The sequence below is a fragment of the Rattus norvegicus genome, chromosome 5, assembly GCF_021556685.1.
Source record: "Rattus norvegicus strain SHRSP/BbbUtx chromosome 5, alternate assembly SHRSP_T2T, whole genome shotgun sequence".
Lineage (NCBI taxonomy): Eukaryota > Metazoa > Chordata > Mammalia > Rodentia > Muridae > Rattus > Rattus norvegicus.
Window position 1 is genome coordinate 65347509 of NC_141538.1, and position 16326 is coordinate 65363834.

General features: G+C 50.5%; 1 protein-coding gene across 1 annotated transcript; it reads right to left on the minus strand.

Moving 5' to 3' along the window:
• Nucleotides 1-628: 628 nt before the first annotated feature.
• On the minus strand, nt 629-16037 carry Igfbpl1 (insulin-like growth factor binding protein-like 1). Its single transcript, NM_001108972.2, is given in 5 exon segments — nt 629-955; nt 2900-3057; nt 5355-5471; nt 6163-6272; nt 15421-16037. Coding segments are annotated over 4 exon segments (813 nt in total). The 5' UTR covers nt 15857-16037; the 3' UTR covers nt 629-955; nt 2900-2907.
• Nucleotides 16038-16326: the final 289 nt, after the last annotated feature.

The following is a 16326-nucleotide window of genomic DNA, read 5'->3' on the forward strand; positions in this document are numbered from 1 at the left end:
GACCCTGTCTCAAGAAACCAAAACCAAGGGGCTGGGGATTTAGCTCAGTGGTAGAGCGCTTACCTAGGAAGCGCAAGGCCCTGGGTTTGGTCCCCAGCTCCGGAAAAAAAGAACCAGAAAAAAAAAAAAAAAAAAAAAAGAAACCAAAACCAAACCAAAAACAGGGGAGGGGGAGGAACCTGCTTTTCTGCCTGGGTAAGGACAAATGCAGGGTCCTGCAGTGCTATTCCCACCACCTACAGATGACACCTGGTGTCCTTTCTTCAGTGTGACAAGTAAAGGTCAGGTGTCTCCTCTCTACCTGCTGGGAGAATGCTGGGTTAATCGGTACACAGCTTGGTCAACCTAGATCTCCTTGTCACAGGGAGAAGGTAGGAGCAGAAGAGCCGCCCCATGACTTTAAAAAAAAAATGCCAGGTTATAGTTCCCAGGTGTTGGGGCTACAGTTTCTTGGGGCTATCTCACTCTAAGTGGGCTATAGTTCCCTGGGGCCATCTCACTCTAGGTGGGTTGGGCTACAGAGAAGGAAAAACACCCATCCCAGTCTCCAAGGATGGGGTACAGGGCCCCCCTCCCTTCATAACACACACTTAGACAGAGTACCCACTAAGCAGTCACAGACACCAAGTCACAAGTCAGACGGCAAGTGCCTTGTTTTGAGCCCTTTAGAATTACAAACGTACAGTGTGTGGCCTTTCTTGGGACAGAAGAGTTAGAAAAAGAATTGTTTTTAAAACGAGTCATTCCAAAAGTGTAAAAAACCTGCATGCACATTTCCCCCATCCCCCTAAGGTCTGCCCTGCTAAAAACTACATCTGCATATGAATCTAGTTTGCATTCCTTAAAAACAAACATACAAAAAGCAGCCATCTACAGGCAATTTCCCTAGATTTTCACAGCGGAAAACGATCCACTCCTTGACAGCCGCTGTTCTGTGACCAGTGTCTCTGGAAGCCTGGGAAGAAAAGGGGGAGATGTTAGAGGCAGGAGCTTGACTGACCTCTGTGTTCAATGGGAGGCAGAGGGCGTGGTGCTGAGGTTTAAATCCCTTCTCAGCGAGGGATGCATCGGGAACTGATGAGAAGTGGGTTCTGGGGCAGTGAGACTATTCAAGACCAAAGGCTGGGTATTCCAGGAAAGGAGACTGTGGCTTCTAGGAGAGCACTTCTCAAGCCCCGAGAAGCCCCAGTATGGCTGACTGATGAGAGTAAGCATTGCATTCCTAGAGACACATGACCAAGAGCCGGCCGACAGTGGACGCAGTAGAGGGAGCTCAAAGCACAGATGCAGATCATACTATAAGCTATATAAAACAATTCAAATAATCATATGCATCGTGCATAATAAAAAAAGTTGAGTATTTTCGATTTCCAAGCTTTGCTGAATTCTTCTGGTTTTACACTTTCATATTTTTTTTTGTCCCTCTGACCTCTGATGACCTCTGACCTCTGACAACCTACCCTGCCTTCAAGCCCAGGGCCACTTCCTCGGTGAGTGACTTCTTTCCTTCAGTCTCTCCAGTGTAGAGCTGTTTCTCCTGCCTCAAGCTGACTGCACCCCTTGAAGTAAGGTGACACTTCTCATTTCTCCATACTTCTCTACAGAAACGATGGCTGGCAGCCCAACACAAGTGGCCGAAAGGATCATGGGGTTAAAACCACAGCCACATCCTGCTTTTTAAAACGTTTATCACGGACGGCTCAGCAGCTGAGAGTGCTGGCTGCTCTTGCAGAGGACCAGGGTTCGGTTCCCAGCATCCACCCGGCAGCTCACAACCATCTGTAAGTTCAGTTCTAGGGGATCTAACACCCTCTGTGGTCTCCCTGGGTATTAGCAGGCAAAAGCTCACACACATAAAAAATTTTAAATAAATAAAATAAAAGAAAGTCAATTATACTTATCTCTGACCTCCCCTGCTCTGTTAGAGCACGCTGGTCAGCTCTGACGACAGTTCACAATGGCAACTTTCACCCCTGTGGGAGGTTCATGCCTTCCTGCCCCCTTTGGCTCCACTGAGTGGAGTGTGTGTGTGTGTGTCCCACTTCATCCACCTAGCACAGCTCTGTGCACCAATGATCCATCAGCAGATGTGACCTCACTCCTGAGCAGAAACTTAACTGAGACCATGTACTGCTCGGTTCCTGCTCCTCCTGTCTGCCACAAGAAAGGACATGGCCTACACTGGGGCTGCCGCTCCTACCTGGGTTGGGGTGAGGAAACAGTGGAGCAGAGTCACCGTCACCTTGCAGCAGTTACATGTCACTTGGACATGACCAACAGAGCCGCTGTCTGCGGCTATGAGACAGCAAGTCTTTGAGGCGGCTTAGCCGGCAGAGCTGGCTTAGAAAGGATTCCTTTCCCAAGCCCCCAGTCACCTGTGGGTGGGGACAACTGCCACCAGCTGACACCTAAGGGGTGAGGAGGACGGAAGACAGAGGTCTGCCCTTCCCCTCCCCAGGAATGTTGCTGGGCAGCACCCAGTGCTGAGGACTGGAAGGAGGGGTTTAGGGGTAGAGAGTTGCTCAGGAGGGGGTGGGACAAATACACAGCCCCAGGCCTCCCTGTGGGGACAATTCCATAGTGTCCACAATGACACTGTTTTTTTTTTTTTCATCCCCATAGGAAGCAATTCCAGTCATGGAAACAGAAATGATCTGGCCTTTCCAGCTTGTGGGCCTTCATACTCACAGCCCTTAGCTTTGCATTCTGGGAAACTCAGAGATGCCCGTGTAGGACCCAGCCGAGCTTCCAGTTGCCAGCCTTCAGTCCGCCTGCTCTTTGCTTTTCCTCAAGCTTCCCAGACTTCTATCTTTCTCTTCTTTCTTACAGGCCCTCTAATAAGCCACCTAAGTTCTCTTATGCTATGGGGTGGGAGATAGAAACGGCTTAGGATGTGTACCATGTTCATCACAGGAGGTCACCCGGAACCGAGGAGTAGAGGCTTTTGTATCTGTTCAGATCGAGGACTGTCACCGTGCCGTGGGACTGAGCCTCTCCGATGGCATTGGCTGCGTGACAGTGGTACACTCCCTCATCTTCCTTTCTCAGAGGGTTGATCTAGAAATACGACAAGCGAGTTTATACGATTGCACACATCACACTCAAAACCGACTACCTTTCCTGTTAGGCAGGGTCTCTTGTTGCCTTCAAACTCACTATGAAGCCGAGGATGATCTTGAACTCCTGATCTTCCCGTTTCTGCTTCCAGAGAGCTAGGATGAGAGGCCTCTGCTGCCTGGTTTATGTGGTGCAGGGAATCAAACGCAGGGCTTCCTGCGTGCTAAGCAAGTATCCGCCAACTGAGACACAATGAGCCCTGTACTCAGTCCATGAGGACAGACATGCGTGCTTGCTCCAGACTCTGACAAGCTGCCTGTTTTCGTGTCTTGCCACAGAGGCCAGGCACGCAGGGCCTGCTGCTGCTGTGGTTCTTTTTTAGTGTCTTCTCTGTCTTCTGTCTTCACTGGGAGCTGCCTGGTCCTTTCACTAAAAGTGACAAGGGCTGATTGATTTTGAGGAAAAGGGCAGACATCTACCCACCAGAGAAGACCTCCAAACACTTTTTATGGGGTAGCCTTTCTTTACAAGACAACACCAAGAGACCTTGTCCTCAACATTCTTCATGCATATACAAGAGGGACTATGCTTGACTGGAGAAGGCCACGCACAATCAGCATTCCAAGTCCCTCTCTTGGATGGAACGCTGAAGCGACTGATATTCTTGTTCAAGACACCCTAAGACTAAGTTCTCAGCAAAAAGGAGAATTACTTGCCCCAGAGGGACAAAGAGAGGAGATAGAGGATGAGGGAGAAAGGGGAAACGAATGAAAGAGAGGGGGAACCATGGTGTTTGAGTGTCTTCTGTCGGGGCACAGGCCGAGATTTAAATCCTAACACTCAGCTCCTCCAGGATCATGCCTGCCTACATGATGCCATGCTTCCCATCATGATGATAATGGACTGGACCTCAGATTCTGTAAACCAGCCTCAGTTAAATGTTGTCCTTTATAAGAGTTGCCTTGGTCATGGTGTCTGTTCACAGCAGTGGAAACCCTAACTAAGACAGGAGTTGGTACCAGGAGTGGGGTATTGCTGCGATAGGCCTGACCATGGTTTAGTCTGGAGGAATGTGAATTTTGTGACTTTGGATTTGGAAAGCCATGAGGCTTAATGAGCCATCCTAGTAGGAAGACAGAAGACACTGGTGCTGAGGTACACTCCTCATCTTCCTTACCTATGAGTCTTCTTGGTCAACTCCATCTTAAAGCCTTAACCCTCCTTACCATGCAGCAGCTCATCCACAGCTGAACATTGGGACACCTTGCAGCAGATTGCTTATGCTCTTGGGTGTTAGCATTCTGTTTAAGCTCCACCCCCACTAGTACCTGGCAACAGCCAGGTATGCCTGACACTATAAAAGGGACTGCTTGTCCCTTCCTCTTGTTCTCTCTTGCTCTTACCCTCTTCCCCCTTTGTCCCTTCTCTCTCCATTCCCTTCCCTGCTTCTCTCCACATGCTCATGGCTGGCCTCTACTCCTCTGCTCTACTCTTCTATTTCTTTCTCTCTCTCTCTCTCTCTCTCTCTCTCTCTCTCTCTCTCTCTCTCTCTCCCTCTCTCTCTCTCTCTCTCTGCCGTACTACTTTCTTAACTCCCTTCCCCATGCCCTGAATAAACTCTATTCTATACTACACTGTCATATGGCTGGTCCCTCAGGGGGAAGGGATGTCTTAGCATGGGCCCGCTGAAGCACCCCCTTTCCTCAGACCTCCATAGAACATATTCTACCTCTCCTTATCTTTTTATCAACACAACAATGGTGCTGAAAACCAGGACATACCTTTCTTTATCTTTTTATCAACACATCGTTGGGAGCTATCTAACCTGCCCTGCCTACTCTAGAGGGTCCAATTGGAGACAGGGGCACCCTGGCTCCAGTGGCACAGAGAAATGACTCAGAGGACTTAAGCAACAGGTTAAAGAGTTTGAGGTCAGCCTGGACAACTTAGCAACACTTTGTCTCAAAATAAATGTTTAACGTTTAAAAAACTACATGTATCTGTTTTGCACATATGTGTCTACATACACACACGTGCATTGAGCTCAGAGGAAAACTTGCAGAAGTCAGTCCTCTCCGTCCACCATGTGGGTCTTGGGGAGTGAACGCAAGTCAAGCACCTTTACCCTCTGAGCCATCTCCTCAAATCTCTTCAAAATAAAAATTTCAAGTGAGGTCCTGGGTTCAATCCCCAGCAGAACCAAAAGAAAAGAATAAGAAACAACTTTTAAAATATAACATGTTGTGAGAAGACAAAGGATGGCTCATTGATAATATCCAGGAATCTGAAACACTCACCAAAATCCAGGATGTGGTCTCGTGGTCAGAAGGGCCCCCTCGCACCTGGACAGCTATATTGACGTGGTCTCCAGGCAACTCCTCCAACCCCTCAGTGCCCTCTGGAGAGTGCTTGACCTATTTGAGGCAAAGAAAGCATGCACAGTGAGGAAAAAAAAAATTGGGAGACAGGATGACCTCCCCCAAGACCTCTGGCCACCTGCATCCTCCCTGGGACTCGGAGGCAGAAATCCAAATGCTTCTCATTCTTATGCAAATAACTCCACCTTCCTTTAACTCTATCTATTCGGACAGTGCCCCCTGCTGGAAGTTTCGACAAAGGGTGGAGGGAGGTGGGAACAGAATGGATTTCATAGCCCTTATTAGGGTTTTTGGGGCAAAGTCACCCAAGGTTGTGACTGCTAGTCTCTCAGAATTGGTCTTTGGTGTTCAGAACAGGATTGAGTCTTGGTCACCGGCCAAGTCTGCCTATTGCTCCGTGCCACAGCAAAGCGGACTCTAATGACAGGGCAGCTGACAGTAAATTGACCAGCAGAGCTTTCTAAATACTTAAGCGGCCAAATGGACAAAAGGGAAGGGAAGGAATGCAAACCCCTCCTTTGGGGAGCATGGGGTACCAGCTTTGAGGCACAGGGCTGGGGTATCTTTGTTTACTCCTCTGGTCCACCTACAAAAGATTCCCATTCGGACACACTAAGGAAAATAGTTTACCACCCGCAGGTCTCTTCTGAGTCTGTCTTTCTCTCCGAGGTTCACAGCACATGTGCCCATGCACACAGACAAATGTATACGTTCTCTGAGAAATTACCTTCTTCCAGGTGATGACCGGGGTGGGCACAGCCTTCACCTCACAGGAAAGAAATACTTGAGTGCCAGTGACATTGTGAATATCTCGAGGGGGCATGAGGACCACAGGAGCTGGGAGAAGACCAAGAAACAACCCTTTACCCTGACAGGTCAGGAACCCAACCCTGGCTTCTGAGGGCCTGTGGGAAGCCATGCAAGGAGGAAGCCGGAAGGAAAGAGGAAAGCCATGTCCCATGGTCAGTGGCGGGGCTTGGGTCTCAGCACACCCTCTCACTGACTACCAGCGCCCCAGTTACCATCTGCGCATTTATTCCTTGGCCAACTAGGATCTGGTTTTTCGAGCCACATAAATACCTGTGGGGGATGGGGTTCAGAAAAATCTGGCCAGTCAAAGTTTTCTGAACACACATTGACCAAAATTAAATCAAAGTGCAATGAGGCGCTCTTACAGAAAACATGACTGAATTGCAGAAAACAAAGACTTTTTTTTTTATTTTAAAGACTGGGTCTCCTTAGCTTAGGCTGACCTCAAACGCTCCACGTTGCAAAGGATAACTTCAAACTTCTTATTCTCCGGCATCCAAGTCCTGAGCGCTGAGATTAGAGCTGTGTGACACGGGCTGTTTTGTTTTACGTAGTGCTGGGGGTTAAACTCAGGGTTTTATGCTCACTAAGCAGGCGCTCTACCCACTGGGATACACCCAGCCCTCTTCTGCCATTTTGCAATGTATATTTATTTATAGGAAGGGGTGTTATAAATATAAAAATGACGATCAGCTTTGAAAAGTGTTGCGATGCTCTGCATCCTGCGATATTGATGCCAGCCAAGATTTCATCCCTTTAAAACATTTTTTAGGGGTTGGGGATTTAGCTCAGTGGTAGAGTGCTTGCCTAGCAAGCAGAAGGCCCTGGGTTCGGTCCCCAGCTCCGAAAAAAAGAAAAAAGAAAAAAAATTTTTTAAAGAATGTTTAATTTTATGTGTGCATTTTGTCTACATGTATGTCTGTGTAACACATGTGTATCCTGCATTTGCAGAAGCCAGAAGAGAGCCCCAGATCCCCCTGGAACCGGTGATTGCAAATGGTTATGAACTGCCATGTGGTTGCTGGGAATTGAACCCAGGTCCTCTGGAAGAGCACTTAGGGCCCTTAACCACTGAACCATCCCTCCGGCCCCCGAGATTGAGTTCTTTATGTGAAGATAAGCAAGCACATCTGGGTCATTAGGGCACAACATTGCTCTCATCCCCAGTGGATGGTAAAAACTATACACACACTGAAGAACTGGTTTAAAGTTTATTTCATTGTGATTTATTATCAATTAAGTGTTTGATGCTTATTTAAATATAGTCCATGGGCTGGAGAGATGGCTCAATGGTTAAGAGCACTGACTGCTCTTCCAGAGGTCATGAGTTCAATTCCCAGCAACCACATGGTGGCTCATAACCATCTGTAATGAGATCTGGTGCCCTCTTCTGGCCTGAAGTCACATATGCAGGCAGAAGGCTATATATAAAAATAATAAAAAAAATGCTTTAAATATAGTCCATACTCAGGGTTACATGGGGATTTTTCTATTGCGAAGGTTTAAGAACCCTGAGGGGTAGTGTCAAGTCATGTTACCTAGGCCGGATCCACTCGAAGCTGCTTTTCTGTCTCTGAGTACAGAGAGTTCAGAAAAGAGAGGTGTAAGGCTTTGTTTATGTAAGAGGACCTGAAACCCTGTAGCACAGGCTAGACTCTTAGCTCACCCTTCCCAGTCTGCTTCTTTCCATATCGGGGATCTGTTAGGCATGGACTATCATCCAAGGGTACCTTGGTGCTCAGGATTTGGAGTTGAGACAGGGTTCCTTTGGGCTGCCTTGGAACTCGCTCTGTAGACCAGAGTGGCCTCAAACTCAGAGATCTGCCTGCATCTGCTCCTCAAGCGCTAGGCTTAAAGGTGTGCACCACCACTGCCCAGCCAGTGCTCAAGATGGATGTACTACCAATCCTGCAGGCCCAGCTCCACAGTCAAGGCCTAGACAAGGGGTCCGTTTGTCTGACCATCTGCCTCACAGCTGGCCTTAGGGTCTGGGAGTCTCTGCCTACTCTCCTCTATGTCAGAGGCCAAGTCCAGCCGTGAGGTCTGGCAGGTCAGAGGCCTGACCAAAGGAGCGCAATCAGTTCTTGCTTCTTCACTGGCGACCTGGGGAGAAGACCCTGGTGCTCCTGGTTGTAGAGTGACCAGCTGTGGAAGGAGGAAGCAATTACTATGGTGGCATGGCATGTGAGCAAGAGTCAGGGGCAGGTGTGACAGGCGGACGATGAAACACAGTGCATGAAACAAACAGCACCATTCTGGGGCCAGCAAACCCAACAGAATGGAAGGGCCTATGCCCCCTGGGATAGAGCTGCATGACAACCAGAGAACAAAGGGAGAGAGGCCAGGGAGAGACAAGGCTGGTCACACTATAGGATCCAGGGGCGGAAGGCCACAGAGAGGAATTACAAGTGGTAACCAGCAGCCCTGTGGGTTCTGGGAATCAAACCCAGGCCCCTCCAGACACAGTGAAACAGAACTTGTCAAGCCAGTGCCTGAGCACGGGACATGTCTCCATTGCACACCTCCAGGAATGGAGGGCTCACTGCCTGCAGAGCTCGGCCCCTAGAGGGCTTTGCGGTGAGCTCATTCTCACTGCAGCTGCTTCCTTCCTCTGTCCTTCAGCACCCGTTGACAGGGTTGCAGCCCTTGGCCCTAACTTCCAACCCGCCCTGAACAGAGCCCCCACACTTCCAACACGCCCTGCAGCCACAGACCCACACGAGGAGCTGTCTGGCAGAAGCCCCATCTGCCAGCACAAAGAGGGGCTAATTTATTCATATTCTCCTCCTTCCCGCACCTCCTCAGTAACACAGGCGCTTGCACAGGCAAGCCTGTCTCCAAACGGCTGTGGGACAGTCACGCCACCTCTGATTCCAAGGCCTTCCATGGGTTCCAGGGGGACGCTTAGTCAACGTGTTTCACTTTTCTTCAAGTAAAGTCATAAATTTTAAATGAGACCTCATCACTCCCTTTCAAACCTAAATGAATAAACCAGTAAATCACATTTCCTGCTTGCTCCCTGCGAGCCTCTCGCTACCTCTCTTTCAATAACTACAATTAAGAAGGGCTGTCTGGGGGAGGCTGCCTCTGCCAGGTCTTTCAAGACGGGGAAATGCCATTTCTTTTACAAAAGAGTCCTCCTGCTTTCAGGGCTAAAGGGACCTTTCCCAGTGCGCTTCTTTTTCTACAAATTTGCATGCGGCACGACTCATTCTGGTGCACAGATCTATGTTGGACTGACAGTTCCTTCGGCATACAGTTGGGAAGTCACCGTTGGAACCAGAGCAGTTCTGTGGCCTTGGAAGATTCCTCAGGCTACGTGGTGACAGTCACCTTCTTTTAATTTGAATGCGTGTGGCATTAAATTTGTGTTCTTATTCATAATAGCTCTGCACAGTGAACAGCAACCACCAAAGTAACCACGCTGCTGGCTGCTTACGGCTGACAACTCCTCCCTTCCCAGCAACCTTATCGGATGCCAGCAGGGGGCGCTGCTCAAGGTTAGCCCAAGCTCAATGGTGGGGGAGGTAGGATCTCTTTTTGGTCGTCCAAATCAAAAGATCAAAGGGCTTAAGTTCTATCCTAACACGATCTTGCCTCTTCCCCAGGAGGACTCTTCTGTACCCTCACACCAGTCCTGAAAGGTAAGTGTTCTGTAAAAAAGTCCCATTTTACAGCTGGGAAAGTAATACTTAAAAAGGCGAAGGACCTAGAGGAACGGGGACTCAAATTCATGCATGCACGGTTCTATAATATTCCATCCGGTTTTAAAACTGAGACCATTGCTATCTTGGCAGCTCCAGCCTAGAAGAAGAGAGTAGTTCTTTAGAGATCTGGTCAAGGGCTCCCAGGCATAGTGATTTGCTGGGAGGCCTCGAAGCTTACAGGGTATAGTGACGTAGTTATGACCTATATCAAGGACATAGAGCAAACTCAACAGAGAGGAATGTCAGGGAAGGGAGCCATGCACCAACTCCTGGGGAAACTACACAGGGCACAGCCTTGTGTGTACAGAGACACACTGTGAAATGCTGTCTAGTTGGGAAGCTCATGGGAGGTCAGGGCTTTTAATAAGGTCTGGTCACACAGGTACAGAATTATGAACCGAAGTCTCAGATCCCTAGACGGGTGGATAAGTAGCCCTTAATGCTCATGGGCTGGAGGCTGAGCTCCCAGGCAGGTGACAGTGGGGTGACAGCCTTTTCAGGAATCAGAGCCCAGCAAGAAGTCTTTAGGTCACCAGAGGTGCGACGACCTCAGAGGGGACAGTAGGGTTCTGGTACCTTCTCTCTTCTGCTTGCTGGCTTGGGAGGTGAGCAGTGTGCTCCTGCCAAGGTGTGCTGTTCTTGCCAGGGGGGCTAAAAGAGAACATGGGGCTGTGGATTCTGGACTGGATCCCCCAGAACCACGAGCCAAAGCAAAGCCATTCTGTCATGCTTGCCTCAGGTATTTCACAGTGATGAAATATCAACCCAGGTGTGGGCCACATTCCCAAGTGTAGGAAGTGGACCCCTCCCCCCCTTCCAGGGTGGTTCAATTTCCCAAAGTCCAGGTCCCCAGAAGCCAGCCACGGGACAACCTTGCCAGCTGATCACTCTGAAGTGACGGTCTCAGGCTAATTACTCAGGTTCTGTTCTGCACAGGGAGAGAACACTCCACACATCATCACCTCCTAGTGATGCCCCATGAGTGACAGCTTATAACACTTGGGGGTCAGAAACTCCAGTTCTCACAGTACTCAGGTGTGACAGCAGGGTGCTCAGTGACTACCCAAGGTAGGAGAGCTGGTCAAGGAAACCCACGTAAGGTTCTGTCTATGCTGTGTATCCAGTGGTATGCTTTAGTCTCAGCTATGGCTTCTTCAGAATGGATACAGGTGCCCATTCTCCTTGGAACCTGAGTTAGTCTACGACTGGCTGGCTCTGTGGCGTAGGTCTGTGGCAAGACAGAGACTTCACAGTGGAAAGGTAGAGTGCAAGAAAGCAAGTTAACTTAATGGCTGCCAGGAAGCAGAGGGAAGACGAGAGGTGGCTCCTGGGACAAGACTTTCCCACCAAGGCCTGGGTGTCCACTTACTTCCACTAGTTAGGCCCCACCTCCTGGAGACTCCACCACACCCAATAGTACCACAATTAGAGCTTTAATACACAAGTCTTTCAGGAACACTTCAACATTTAGGCCATTGACATTGCCCCTGCCTGCCCTCCACAGTGAGGTACACTTGAAGACCCCTTGCAATCTGCCCCATGTCCTATGGAGGCCCAGGGGGACTCAGCAGCTCATGTTACCTAGAGCAGTTCTTTCTACTGTGCTGTATCTGCCTGAAGCCCTCTGCTGATCTCTGGTGACAGAGCCTACCTGGTGATACTAGAGGTCATGACCCCTAACCCTCAGGATTGACAGCACTCAGAGAAACTGCAGCAGCTCGATGCCCTGCAGGCTGGAGATGGATGGTAGCCATCTTCAAAGAGCCCAGGACCTGGCATCTCACCTCAGTGTTGTCACGGCTGTCATGATCCTGGAAGGAGTAGGTTTTCCTGTCTACCTTTGACTGGAATGAAGTGGCTTTCCCAGAAGGTCAGCTCTTGGCCAGTCAAGTTCTAAATGAATCAGTTCCATCTACCTCTGCCCTATTCAGGGTTTCCTTCCTTCTGCTCGTACTCAGCCCAGGAAACTCATGATGCATCCCCATGCATCCCAGGGCAAGACAGAAAGTCAAGGGCACTCAATTCTGTGCGGTCAGAGTGGTCCTCGTGGACCTAGTAGCACTGGACAGGCAAAATAATACCAGGGAGACTCAGCTGCCTGGGAATCCGAGTGCTGTCCATTGGTACCTAGGCGGGTTGTGAACCACTGTCTGCTTGGGAAGAGAGCAACGCTGCCCTCTGGGGTGTGGGGACGTGATGGTGGTGTCTGTGTTAGCTCTGTGGGTCTGCACGGATCAAAGGATCTGTATCATTGTTACTGCAGGTGGTCATCTGTCTACCCCTTTCATTAAATGGGTCCTAGGTGGCTGAAATGAAAGATCGTCCCGCGTGCCTCCGAGATTTAAGTTAATAGTGCCAAAGTCATCCCCCAGGAGACTATCTGCTTGTATTAAGACACACGCAAGCAAAGACTTTAATGATCAGCGTGCAGAACAGGCTTGATAATTTATGCTCATAATCACGGCCGGATGTGGAAGGAGGTCCTGTTTAATCCCACCGCCTGCAGCCGGTGCCTCAAATCCCCTCCCTCGGCTCTCAGGAAAGGCTCTGGAACACGAGGCCCCTTTCTTTGTCCCTCTCACAAAGTGGCATTCGCCTGCCTCTTCTGGTTACCTGGTAACACATACCTCAGGCTTCTAAACAGAGTGGGAATTCCAACCAAGAATTTTTCTAAGATTTGAGCTCTCAGAGAGCTGCTGGGGCTTAAAGGCCTGCAGGCTGGAGGATGACAGCAATCTGCCAGGAGTCAGGAGAACCAACCTGGGGCCCTGTCTCAGCCGGGCCAGCCATGCAGTTTCAGGAAATCCCCTTTGGTGTGTCTCGATGGTCCCTTCTATTAAAAAGTGGTTCTCAACATGTGGGTCTAAACCCATTTGGGGGTCAAATGACCCTTTCAGAGGGGTTGCCTAAGACCATCGGAAAACACAGACATTTGCATTATGATTCATAACAGCAGCAAAATTACAGTTCTGGAGTAGCAACAAAATAATTTTATGATAGGGGGTCAGCGTAACATGGCGTTAGGAAGTTTGAGAACCACTGCCTTAAGGGGTTGGGTAAGACCCCCTCCCTCTGGTGGTTGCAAAAGACCAAGGACAACAATGGATATAAAGGCAATATCTGCCAATAAAATGTTCACACATACGTCCTCCAGGCACAAAGATCAAAGGGTGCTCTAAGTACTAGGTGGTGGGCAGTTCTGAGCAAAGGCTTCTGGGAAGGGCAGTTTGCCACCACTGTCCCATGGAGGCATCCCAGTGACACTGTCACCACTGGGAAGGACATAATCGACACGAACCATCACTCCATTAAAGTGGAGGTGCTTGGGAGGAGCTGAGGAATGACTGTCACCAACACTGAAGTAAAACTGTCTGTTTCTCTTCAAACAGGGTCCCCTGGGGCTTTGTTAAAAGTGCTCCCGCTGTGTCTTTTGAATTAAAGATGGCTTTAGGGCAGCCCAGAAGGAGGTGCAGCCAGTGTAGGGAAACAGTCCCCTGTGCACACGTCCATACCTCTCCAAGGCACAAGGACAAGGACCGCACAAGCTTGTGAAGACGAGAGGTGACAGGGAGACATCATCAGGTCTGAGGTGGGTGACAGAAAGCGGGTGGGAAGGACAGCTGGGCTCAGGAGTGCTGAGGCCTGCCACTAATGAGGTCCTGGAAAGTGGCTTCTGGATTGCTCCCATTGGCTCTGAGGACCGCTTTATTCTCCTGGCTGGGGCCCAGGGCGGGCCTCAGAGCCCACAGAGAGTCCGGGGGCTGGCACATTTACTTGTCATTTGGTAATTTTCAGTGAATTAGGGGTGTGGGCTTTCCATCTGCCATCTGTCTGTACCCTGGTAACCATGGAAACCACCATCTGCCTGACTTAATATTATCAAGTCCGGTCCTGAAAGAGTGGTGAGCCAGGGGTTGGGACCTGGGAGGTGGCAGCTTTAAGTGGACATCATGGACAAGTCCCCTGCTTTCTTTCTCTGGGTCTGGGTCTCCAGTAGCTTTGAGCCATGCGCCTCTAAATGGCCCTTTCTCTTAGGGACAGAATGTCACTCCTGGGGAAAAATCACCCAAGCCCATCCGCACTGGGAAGCTTTGGGAAGCCTGGTCAGCATTTCTTCGGTATCCTGTGTGTGCCATTAGTGCTACCTGTCTCAGACAAAGGGAACTGCGTGTAAGCCAGCTGCTGAGGAAGCAGAGTGTAAAAACAGTGACAGAGCTACGAGGGGGGAAAGACGGGGCTCTGGCCGTGCATCAGGCAGACACAAGTGCTCCAAGCAGAGCAGGAACCAACAATGGCTCCCCTGGAGCTGCTGTGGCTGGTCAGGGGCAGGAGCTACCCAGGAGTACCCCCAGCACTGTCCCACCACTGGAGCCTAGGCTAGGAAAGAGCCATGGTGACTTTTCTCTGTCGCCCGGCCTGCTTCAGCCCCTTACTGAGTTGCACAAAGCCGTTGCCTCTGTGTACAGTGGACTTCCTGCCCCATGGCTAACTGTCCACCAGAATGCTGGATGTGAGCACGTTTCCATGGAATGTCTGGAGAGAGAGGAGAGTAGCACAAAGCCAAGTACTATCTAAGGGCTGGAAAGGGAGCCCCCAAGTGTCTTTCTTGAAGTGTTAACTTGGGCATCTGGCTTAGACTTCCTCTCCCAGTCCAGGCCAGAAATCTCCAGAAGCCTGAAGCACAGACTTCAGGGCAGCATCGTGGGGGCTGTCTAACCACCACACTTACCACGCTGAGCTCCCCACTATCTTGTCCAGACGGAATAAACAGACTGTTGTCTCAGAGCTCCTGACCAGGTCAAACCACACACACAGGCAAAGTAGGCATCCACAGACACTAATGTTTTGGTTATAAAAGATACAGGACAGCGATCAGTTAGGGCACTAGGAATGCTTACAGTGCAGTGTTAAAAACAGTTGACCTTTGGAATCCCTGGCTGTTGGTAGTTTTCTATTGAGTTCCTTAAAGCAGGACACTTCAGATTATGTCCCCTTTACACTGGATCAGCCTCTATGGTTCCACAATCTTTTCAGAGCTTAAGTTTCCAAAGGTCTCACCCTTTGTGGGTGGAAGCTCCTCGAAGTCCTGAGTCTGAGTCTCACTGGATACCCAGGATTCTGTCTTGGTGATTCTTGAATCCCATGTGGGACTTTTACTCTGGGAAACCTCACCTTCCCTTCTTCTTCATTCAAACTACGTACCTGGACCCGAACCCCCTTGAACTCCCGTTTCTAAACAGCTGCAATAGCAGGTTCTTCAGTATCCACATTCCTGTTTGTTCTAGGGCTGAAGTCTTCAGGAAGTGGGTAAGACAGCAGGCAGGACGTAGAAAGATGAGAAACACTGTTCCCGAAGGGGAAACTGAGGCCCAGGTGGTGTTGTCCACTTTTGTACAATAAAATTCTTTGTCCCACACCCTAGAGCTCTTCCCATTCGCCTAGGCCTTTCTGGGTCAAATCCTACTCACCGAACTCGCAGGGCCCATCGCGAACCTTGTGCAGATGGCCGTGGTGCGCGCGGGTTCCAAGTCGGGCGCGCAGACGTAGCGCGCAGATGCTGGAGTAGGAGCGGCCGTCGGAACCGCAGACGGCTCCGCGTTGCGCACACACGCAGAGCCCGGTGCCCTCGGGAGCCGTCTCCGAGGCGCGACTCGCACACACCAGGCCAGGGCCGCAGCGTGCGCCCACCCTTCCCCCGCAACCCGCGCCCTCGGCGCCCAGGCAGCGCGCGCAGCAGCCGCACTCGTCGCGCGCGGAGATCCAGGGCGCTGGGCAAGGCGTAGGCGCAGGGCAGCGATCTGGCTGGCACGGGCTGCACTCGGGGTGTCGTCTACCCGCGTCGCGGAGCCCGAGGCCCCAGGCCAGTGACGGCAGGAGCAGAAGCAGCAGCAGCAGGCGCGGCATGGCCGGCTCCCAGACGGACCGCAGCAGCGCCTCTGCTCCGCTTAGCGCTTGGTGCGTGCAAAGCCACCGCGCCCGCCCCGCGCCCGCTGATTGGCCCGGCCCGCACCGCGGGGCGCCCCTCGGCCCGGGACTAGCGCGGCCCTACCGGCTCATGGAACTGCCGAGAAGACTCCAGAACAACTCTGCCATCTCCGATTGAGCTCTTGGGGGAGACTCTGCCCGATTCAAAAGGCAACTTGTCCACCGGCCTTAAAATATTATGACTCTCAATCTTCCCACCAGGATACCCTATTTTACTTTGCTCTCGTTCTAGTTTTGTTTAGCAAAGGGAATGTCTAATTTAAGAGGACAGATTTTACAAATGGATGGATAGATTTCCCTCCCAGATTGAATTCCTGTTTCCAGTGGCCGCTCTGGCTCTCAGGTTCTTGAGTATGTTTTCAGGAATTGTTTCTGGTTGTACAACTGTA